The sequence below is a fragment of the Nothoprocta perdicaria genome, unplaced genomic scaffold, assembly GCF_003342845.1.
Source record: "Nothoprocta perdicaria isolate Ctin4 unplaced genomic scaffold, notPer1 scaffold_140, whole genome shotgun sequence".
Lineage (NCBI taxonomy): Eukaryota > Metazoa > Chordata > Aves > Tinamiformes > Tinamidae > Nothoprocta > Nothoprocta perdicaria.
Window position 1 is genome coordinate 1,077,612 of NW_020454539.1, and position 10,638 is coordinate 1,088,249.

General features: G+C 40.0%; 1 protein-coding gene across 1 annotated transcript; it reads right to left on the minus strand.

The window, feature by feature from the left end:
• Positions 1–854: 854 nt before the first annotated feature.
• Positions 855–9,965, minus strand: NIPA1 (NIPA magnesium transporter 1). The gene is made up of 4 exons (XM_026034240.1): positions 9,922–9,965; positions 6,159–6,249; positions 4,918–5,078; positions 855–3,553 (listed from the first exon to the last, which is right to left on the minus strand). Coding segments are annotated over exons 1-4 (765 nt in total). The 5' UTR covers positions 9,923–9,965; the 3' UTR covers positions 855–3,041.
• Positions 9,966–10,638: the final 673 nt, after the last annotated feature.

Here is a 10,638-nt window from a genome sequence, read left to right on the forward strand (position 1 = left end):
GATTCATRCCAACAGCAACAACATAAAATGCTAATACATTTCTAAAGTCAGAACCAGACCAGACCCAGAACTCGAGAGAACGCTGCGCATATACTGAGCAAGAGTAGCAAAAATAAGAGGTTTTCATTATTTATCATTCACAATGTAAAAGGCTGCAGGTAAAAATGATGTGCAAGGCCACTAGAATTTCTTTCACTTTATGTGCTGGCTTTTGATATCTGTATTAAACACGGGTAACTAGACATTTCTAGAAATCCCATCAGGGATGAAGTGCAGCTGGGGAGGAGAGAAAAAAAAAGATTAAAAAAAAAAAAAACCCACAAAAACTTCCCCATGAAAACCCCCGAACACCCGTGCAGACATTTAGCAGCTCTAAGCATGGTCAGAGGACCAAAGGGCAGAGCTGCTACTTTTGCATTACTCTGCATAGTGCGTGCTTATCAAGTGACGTTGTTCGTATGGTGCAGAAAATGGCAGGGCTATAGCAGGGCAGTCAAGTTGTTTTCAATATAATTTTTAATAATAATTTGCATAYGCACCTAAAATAGTGAGTTAGGCACTTTCTAAATAAATAGGAATAAACTTTAAAACAAAACAGATAGAGTTATGGCCAAAGAAGAATTTTGACCTTACTCTCTGAAGACCTTCTGTCTGCAGAGTGTAAGGGCTAGTGTAAAACCAACATGAACCAACTGTGAATTTGAATTTTGAAAGGATGCCTTGACTGCTTCAGAAAACAGACAACATTATTTTAAAAAGTAAATCACTACAGSTCACATAACTTTTTTAGGACTCAGTTTCAATCAGAAAAGAAAGGCATCTAGAATGAAAAAAGTAATTGTCCATTGATAATAAAGATACCATTTTTCAATCAATAAGGGCCAAAGTTTAGTTTTACCTGGATTTTATAATCTAACTAGCTCATTTATAATACTGAAACTTTCTAGAAACCAGGAATGGTGTTTGGGAATTCACAAAGATGCCTTTCATGTGCTAATGCTTTTTTAATCTTACCAAGATATCCAGTTTCCTTACTAGCCTATAATGTGCTTCTCTCAATGCAGAGTCAMCTCAGTTGGTATCTTCCACAGGTCACAGTTACAAAACTAGCYTCAAAATAATATAGTCGGGCTCTTATTCCCTCGTCAGAATACTAAGTCTTTAGGATTCATTATTTRTGTTTATTGCTGCAATCAGAAGGGCTTATAACATTTCTTTTAAATGAAAATGGAAACTGAGTTGAAAGGAAACATTAATTATGGTCAAAAGACACCACAAAAGTGCGCAATCTTACTCCTCATTAACTGAAGTTTGCATTACTGCATTACTGTCAGTCAGAAAACTAAATTCATGATTTCTTCTTAAGAACTTTTCMAAGGACTATCTTTCAATCATCTTTTTTGTTTGTTTGAAGAGGCATTCTGAACTAGAGGTATTTCCACTGTACGCTTCCTACTTTTGCCTTAAGATGAAAGAAAAGAAAAATCACTACTTAAGTCTTGTGACTCAGGATATTGATAATCATCAGATACAAATAYGGCATGGAAATAGGTTCACTCCCAAAATGCTCACAGTTTCGAACTGAGTGAGGAAACTAGTTATTTCTTTTGGTAACATATCAACATGCTCTAAGTGGTCTGAACTGATGGGTTCAGAATCACTCCAACCGCAGTGTAACTATTTGTATCAATGCAAAAATATTATTGCTAAACTGTCATTCAGGCCTGGATATACTGCATGTGATCTGAATGCTACGCAAAAACTCAGCTCTCTGAATGCCTACAATACGTTAGTCTCCCTCTACCAGGTTGCAAGAGAAATCGGGCCAGCTTTCCTTTTTCTGAGCTAACAAGAAATCTGACACTATTTTCCCTATCTTTTGATTTCGTTGCTGCTAATTACTTTACAAAACAATTTCCTATATTGTCACTTAACTAGAATATGCTGGACTGCTTTAAACAGACCTCTTGCAGACTGCCCCTTTTATGCCTATGGATATTTCAGAAGTTGTCAAGACATCTAAAGATTTCAGGTCAGATTTGTAACGTTTTCCACTGCTCTAGTGCCTAGAGTTTGAACACAGTCAAGTATCACATACAATGAAAGTGAATTATTAAACCGGTATAGGCCATCYGAAACAAATACATTCACATTTATGCAGTATTTTTGGATTACAAAGGCACTGAAATAGTTCTGAGCTGCTTACAAATATGCCACCACATAGTCAAGAAGTCTGTGCATTGTTTCTTCATCCTTCCCAGTCTTTCTGTCTGTTCCCAATTAAAAAATCAGGTGAATGCAGTATGTCTTAATGCATGTATGTTACAAAGAAATACGCATACATCTAATCCGGACACTACCGTCTGCTTAAATAATTAGTGAAAGATTTTAAGGGCTCACTACTCTGTTTAAGGAATTTAATTTAAAACCCCCCAGTGCCAGAACAAACTGCAGAGACAGCTGCTATAAAAGCACAAATCTGCAGTCCGAGTTGAACCAACACTTGTCTCAGAATTCACAGCCTGGACGGTGAACACATTGCTATATTAAGAAGATTAACAAATTGTTCCAATAACTTCTCCCCACCCCCCCATTTTTAAGGGTATATATCACCCATAAGACATGTCAGATTGAGTCCATTAGAAACTGATGTTCTCTCTCCCCAGAAAGCACACTCAGAAGCAGCAGTAATATAGGTTTTCACACATGGGTCTTGTCAGAATAACCCAAAGTCTTTTGTGATGAGTCACTTTTTGCAGTGGGGAAATACATCAGTCTCCATGCTGGCTCAATCCTTGGCCTTCCCACTGAGACCATCCCCAATAATGCCAATTACTGCCATGTATTATGTTGACATGGGGCAAACGGACAACTGTCCCTTTGAAACTGGAGGGAAGCCTCTAAATCACTTCCCGTAGGCCACCAAGTTGCCAGAGGGTAACAAATACCAACTTGAGTCACTATTGAATCAGTGACCTACAAACGAAAGGCTCCAGCACTCCCTGAGCCATCCAGTTTCCCTCGAAAACAGAAAAAAAAAATTAATCTGTCTTAATGTTAGGTTTGTTTAAATCCCCAATATTGAAGTTGAATTCCTTAAACACTTGTATGAGAACAATCCCAATAGATACCGTGGTGAATCCACAGGCCATTCCCAAGAAATCTACCACCCCCACATTACTCCATTCCCTGAAAAGGATGGCTGAAGCCAGCAAGACCAACGTGGTAAACACAACGTAGTAGATGGCACCAAACACAGAGGAGTCAAAACATTCCAGTGCCTTGTTGATGTACCTGAACTGAATGATGATGCTACATCCCAACACTGCCAGGAGGACCAGACAGAGATAGAGAGCCCTTTGGCTTGACGGGTTGTTGTGAAAGATATCTTGAGCAGCCAGGCCAATGCCTTTTGTGCTGGGCACCGTGAAGCTGCCCAGCAGGGAGCAAATGCTGATGTAAACCATGATATTGGTAGGTCCATGAGCTGGAGCTATCCAGAAGATAAGCAGGAGAAGCATTAGCAGTACTATGCAGAGATAACCCACAAAAACTGGAAAACAAGAAGAAAACAAGGTAATGGCAATTGAAGCACAAGGTAATGGCAACTGAAGCACAAGGTAATGGCAACTGAAGCACTTCCAGTTCAGGAGCTATGCTGGAGATCTTAGCAGACAAATCATATCCAGGTACATACCACAACTGAGGTGTGATAGGGAACACACACTCAAAAACATTGAGTTTTTAATGATTTAGTGGGCACCCGTGTCTAATGATGATCTCATGCTCTTTACGCAAAGGAAATCATCATGTGGTAAAATGCATTTTTTTTTCTTAATTCTCTTTTCCATTTGGGTTATACTCACTAAAATCCCCTATGACCAATGGCAGTAACACCACCTCATTCACAACCAGCTTAGGAAAGCTGCTTGCGTGGGTGAATTTAGCAAAGTGCTTAAGCATAAAATTAAATCCTGTTAGAATCAATGAAAAGCATAGGGACTGTTGGAAGAACGGAGAGGTCAGTTCTCTTTTTACATTATTGCATTTACATTATTCCATTAGTATGCGAATTGGAGTGGTGAAAAAGTATTTCACACTTTGAAGTTTTGAAAAAAAGTACTTCCTATTCATGCTGGTTTTGGTGAATCTGTAAATTTAGACCAGAGTGTTTGTTTTCATTTTCTTGAAAATTTATGCCTTGTCTTTCTTCCTCCCCTCTCTTCTTCCCAGCTTTGGATACCTGATGTGGTTTGAGTTTCTCCCCACTAAAAAAAACTCTTAGGAAAGAAATTAAAAATGGTTTGAAACATCTTAAGCACTGGTATATGTCATCCAGCAGCTAATGTGGTTTTACTTCCAACACTCCATGAGACAGGCACTTCAGGACATGTCTAGAGAGCCCATTTCTGCACACCTCTAGAATTCTCCTTGGAATATAACCGGTATCTAGTATAAACTTATAATCAAAAAACAAAGGTAGAATTAAAGAACAGCAGACAATGAATTTCTGTATTTGTTTTTATAAAATGACTTAATAATTCTAGATTTACAGTTTTCGTTCCCTAGATAACCAGAAACTTTTTTTTGTAATTTTAGAAAATTATGAGTTCAAATGGCCACTGTTCTTACTTTGAGGTGAAGGAGAATATTTTGAAAGGAGCAGTTTAACTCCTAAATCACTATTTTTCGTTAAAAAAAATTAATTGATMTATATCTACATTTTCATTTCTGGGCACACGTATCTATAAATCTGAGGAATTCTAAGTACAGCAAACCATATTGTTATGTCCCTGCCACATCATGTTTTCTTGAGAAATCTGGTTTTCTAGCTCTGGGAAGGCGGACAGCTCTTCTTCGTCTGCATTCCTGACCAATCTCACAAAATGACTGTGCTTTAATAAAAGCAGGAGGTACCTGGATTTGTAAGCTTCTCTTCAAGTTCAGCCTGCGTGGTTACACTCTCAGATTTTGGGGAATGGATGATCAGAACAACAGACCCAGCACAGCTCAGCAGACATCCCAGCTTGCCAAGAATGTTGAGTTTTTCCTTCAGCAAGTAAGAAGCTAAAATGGACCTTTCACAAAAAGGAAGAAAATTAGAGGGTTGAGTATAATCTCTTAACACTGCTCTGCCAGTTATTTGCCACACGAATTTCCTTCCAACATTAGTGAATCTTCAAAGAGCTTTCAAATTGCATTTCAGTCTTAACTTAAGGAAGACTTTCTCCATCTCCACCTTATTCAATCCATTATGTTTTATCTGAGCRGAAGAAGAGGCATCAGGCCCCCCAGAGGCAAATACCTACCTCTTACAGTTATGTGAGAGATCACAACCTCCATTTACAGGCACCATGAGAGATAAAAGTGACCTCTGATTACAAAGACTAGAAGGCTCAGCTCAGACATAAACCTGTCCAAAACATACAAATTATGAGGCCTAGCATAAAATAATAGGTGATGAGTAGAGCACCACCAGCACGATTTGCAGTGTGTGAAATTAAGACAGACATGAAGCCTGCCCAAAACAAYATACAGCCAAAAGGAGGCGACCAGTAGAGTTAGATACAAAAACCAGCAAGCAGGCAAAAGAAAAATATTAAGGCAAAGCAAAGCACTTTTAAGTAAGTGTACTTTTTTGCTGCAGTGGTTTCACAAGTATAGTTTAACTCTTCATAAAATATTTAACTGTATACTAGGCTCCTCCTGGTTGGAGGACACATGAGCATCACGTTAAAGGAAGCTATGGTCATGCACTGGCCAGGGGCTCTCTCACTTCAGAGAACCAAGCCAAATCCAGTTACATTAAGCTCAAAGTCAGCAAACACATGCAGGTTGTGGATAGCAGGCGAGCGAAAGAATATTGAAAGAAACACAGACTAAATCTACATAAGGGAACASTGCATGAGAGAAACCATGTTGTTTTATCTGATCGAGATCACAGTGGTAGTTAAAGCAGAATAATCAAGAATCCCTTTTTTTCCTGTCCTCTAACACATTGCCCACTTTGCTGGGCAAAACAGCAAGAGGTAACATAACATTTCTGTAACACTCCTGGGTCTGACACCTTCTAAGTGGAAGGCTGGTAATCACCGAGTCTATTTGACGCTCCAAGCAGTAACAGTATTCAAATAAAAACAAGTAAAGCCAACTCTTACCCAAATGGAACGCCAAGAGCTCCCAGGGGAGTCACTAACACCGTCGGAACTGCAGTGTAGGCCAAGAAATTCCCTATTTGACCAAGAGCCACTGTTAAGAGAACCAGAAAGAGGCCTTTAAATCTCTTTGGAAAGGGAAGTAATGAAAACTTACCCAATACTGTCTGGGAAAGACTGCCCCAACTGGGAAACAGATGTTACAGAGCTACTAAGCATCATCCAAAATCTTACTCGTGGCTTCTCTTTGTTAAGTATATATAAGGCTTCAGATAAGAAGCACTCACATACCACACTCAAATGTGTGCACTGCTAACATTATATAACCCATGATTTCAGCTCTAAAACRTGCATACACATAACAAGAACACATTGGGGTGTAATTTCTAAAGAGCAGTGTCACCTTTTTCAAGTGAGGGACATTACTAGAGGAATCTAATCATGAAATATGAAGCACATGCAGAAAAGCTCTTGAATGTACAGTCAAGCACATCAAATTTTCACTGCCCTATATAGCATCAAAGGTAATCCCTGGCTCGTGTAGCAAGAACTAATCTATGCAAAGTCACAATAACAGCTCGTCCTATTTTCTTCCAGTAAAAGTAATTTCCAAAATTTACCACACTATTGCACATCACAGCTGTGATAAACAGCTCATGTGGTCAAGTTTTGAGTTAAATAAAGAAAGAAAAACAAGTACTGGCCAGTTTTGCAAGTGCTGGCAAGTTTCTAAGTCAATATGACGCTGGCATAGCCCAAGAGCCTGTCACCAGCAAGAACCTGGATGCTGGATACTGAACATAAAATACACACAGCTCAAATTTCAAGTTGATTTCACAGCTCAAATTTCAAGTTGATTTCTAGTGCTACTATTAGCATCTTAAAAAATTCAAAAAAATCCAAGCTGTCCTCACTCTAAGGCTGGCATTACACACCACTGTCAAACGATGTTCTCACCATGCTGTTCTTTACCTCTGCAAGACACTGTGCAAATACTAATTTACCAAATCAGCTCACACACTCAGTAAAGTTGATGTAACCCGTGTAACCTATAAGAAACCCAAAGGAGACAGACAAACTTAAAACTGCAGAGGATGGCAGGACTACACTAATCCAGGTCACTGGGGCTTTCATTATGCGCAGCAGSAAGCCACAGAAATAAATCCACCAACAGCGTCTCTACAGGCAAGGGGCAGTGGCAGTTTCCTGCGCAGTTCCTGGCCCTGGGAATACAGCCCCTCTGCCGTCAGCCTCGGTTTTGCTGTCCAGCAGATACCCACAGCAGCTCTGGTGTCAGCTCCGAGGCGCCCAAAGGCGCTGGCAGAGAGCTCRAGTGCAAGCCATGGCACCCGCACCGTGTTCCTGCACACCCCAAACGCTCCAAAGCCCCTCTGACAAAACACACTCTTTCATGCCTCTGGTGCCTTAGCTTTCTGTTAAAGAACCCTAGCAGATGGCACCAACACAGATACACACACAAACTGACTCATATTACAGTCGGTTGCATTTACCCAAAATTGTCAGCACCACCATGGAATAACAGTAGCAGTTCCTTAACACCATGAATGCTAGACCAACATTAACTAAGGCCAATAAAAAAAAAAAAAAGTCTGTGCTTGCTATCGTTCACCTGCTGTTGAGGACCTTTGCTGCCAAGCTGTCCAGTCTTGCGTGGACAGAAATTCCTCTCCAGGTGTGCCAGTGCTGTCAGCAAGACAGGACTCCAGTTCTCAGAGGCCCACCAAGCTTTAAGCTAGCCATAGGAGAGCAGCAGCGTCGCAGAAGTTGTTGCAGCACAAGACTTGACRCACACTGACACGTCAGCGTCAGCAAGGAGACCAGCAGGAGTCTATATCCTCTATCTACAGAGCCGAAGTACCTGCCCGATGCATCCCAGGGAGGTTTATTTCCCCTTAGCTTTAGCCTGGTCCCACAGGCTGAAAGTCCATTTGCAGCTCACATGCGTTAGGCACATTCCTAGGATGCATCTTCCAGTCTAGCTTTGGCTGGAAGCAGTCCAGTTTAGGTGTTCCAGTATTGCCCCAAAATGTGAAGCAAAGCTCAGTACGTGGCAACAGACMGGAGATTTGCTTCACAAGTCCACTCCCCATCTAAGGTAAAACACTAATGTAGATGCATCCAGTATAAGAACTGTCACAAACGCCACAGCTATGCTTCTATCAGAATCTGCACTGAAACTAATTAATGGTTTAATTAATTAGTTCAATGCCAAACAAAGTACCTGTACACGCGGTGCAATCACTCTTTTGACTGCAGTATAAAAAAGTCCCTTAGCAGAATCTGGAGCCCTTCCTTGGACGTCTTCAGTAATCCAGTGGGTCCCAAGGCCACAAAATGGTTAGGCCGTGTTATCCTGAGCCAGGATGCCTACACACAAATACTTGTTCACTGTCTGAACAGATGCTCGTTCTGTTAGTCATCCTAACTCCAAAATCTGCACGTTAGGAGATTACTGTCACCTACTGTAATTTATCCAAAGTTACAGGGGATAGTGTAAATCTCCAAAATGCCACCTTGCTCCGGATCCCACAACTGCCTACCTGGCTTTTGCTACTGCTGGTTGTCACCGGGTTGCAATTCTGAATCTACAACATCCTTATGGAGTTCTCACCTGGCTTCTTCTGTAAACTTTTACAGGCTTTGATTTCAAATACCTGCACTTAGCTGATGGACAAATGCCCACTGATACCACTCCCCTACGCAACTTCAGCTTCACTGAAAGCATTCAGCCTTTTGACACACAAAACCTTCTTCTCTGACTCAGCAAGATAAGCTCCTGCAATAAAAACACTTYTTTTTTTCTTTTTTAAATTCCTTCTATTCAGTGATKTGAAATGGAGGCCTCGCAGGGAATAAACAACAGCGATTAAAGCATAGATTTATTGCTACTTATGCATATAGTCATCACAGTAGACTAGGAAGCCGGCAAAGAACTACTTCAACTCAGCTTAAATTAGCTGAGGACTTTCCTCTGGAGCTATGTTAGGTCTACTCTTGCTGTGGACTTCAACCTTCAAAGGGTTTTACAGCTTTTACAGTACAGTGGTAATATTGCAAATTCATGTGCACAAAGCTAGGGCTGAGCTACAAAAGCTAAGTACTCTGCATGTTCTGCAATGGAATCACAGAGGGAACTCTGTGCGAGCCTAAGTTACAAAGACGCCAAGTATAAAACTTCCARTCTTATAATCAGTGTCACATAAGGCTTCGTGTACATCTTGTAGATTTAAAACAAAACTGAAACTAAAACTGCCATCAAAGTCAGAAATCAAAGAAGCAATTTAAACTGAGGCCAGCTAAGTGCTTTCTGATCTAAAAAATAACATTTGCTCAATAAGCCCTTTTGTGCAGAATTACAATTTCTCATTCAGCTTTGACTTTTATTAAAAAATGAGCTTATCAGTGCAATTCAAAGATAGAAAAYATATAAGAATCCACAATCAGAACATTGTGTGGGTGCCAAAAAGCTCCAAGCATCAAATGGTTCTGAAAATTTGGAAAGAACTATGTCTCTGGTTTATCTCAACTCTTCACCTCTTCAAATACCAGCAGATGTGCTAGTTAGAGTGCCAGTTTACTGAAGGTGGAATATTTTTAAGGGAAATTTATTTCCTTATAAATCAGTGAAAGATTCAAGTTTAGAACACAGATTTTTCTGATGACCCATCAAACTAGAGATTCAGAAAGAAATATATATAGTGTTTATATGCATATATACATATGTCACACCATGTAAAATACTTACTTGCAATAGTGCCAGACCACCACACTATATCTGTTAAGTATGAAGTACCTGAAAGAGGAAGCATAAACATACATATGAGAAAAGCATGTAATTGCATTGCTGAAACTATGAAATCGTTCATATCRAAAAGCATTTCATTGGCCTCCATTATCAGGGATTTTTATCCTAACCTTTTAAGGCAAAAGGGTGCRAGGGAAAAAAAAAGAAGAAAAAAAATAACACAGGAGAGAGGATGACAGGTAGTCAGATTTGGCCTAAATATCCAAGTTAGATCTTTCTAAGGCCTTATTAGTCTCCCTTATTAGTGAGAGGCTCTGACTACGCAATATCCAAYGCTTGAGCTTGCTTGGAGAGCCTCTGCCATGTCAGCAAATGCTTCTGACAGGGCCATTTGATGGGATATTAGAATCACTACTAAGAGAAATGGAAACCTTTGGAAACAAATAATTTGGACAAATTAAGTTTGTAAATAGTCTCACAGTGAAATCACATGAGAGGCTTTTCTTGGCATGGAGTTAAGTACCTGTGTGGGGGCTAACGCTGTATGTGAGCACTTGGAAGTTACAGTGACCGAAGACTTCTCCAAATTAATTACTATGTTTCTAAGAGAGGGTTAAAAACTAGATTGTCCTTTAATGTCTACCAAGCTCAAAGACGTTTAGTTTGACTGTAATTCAGTTATTAAGGACTCTTGACTTGGAGTGCACCACAGGGTCT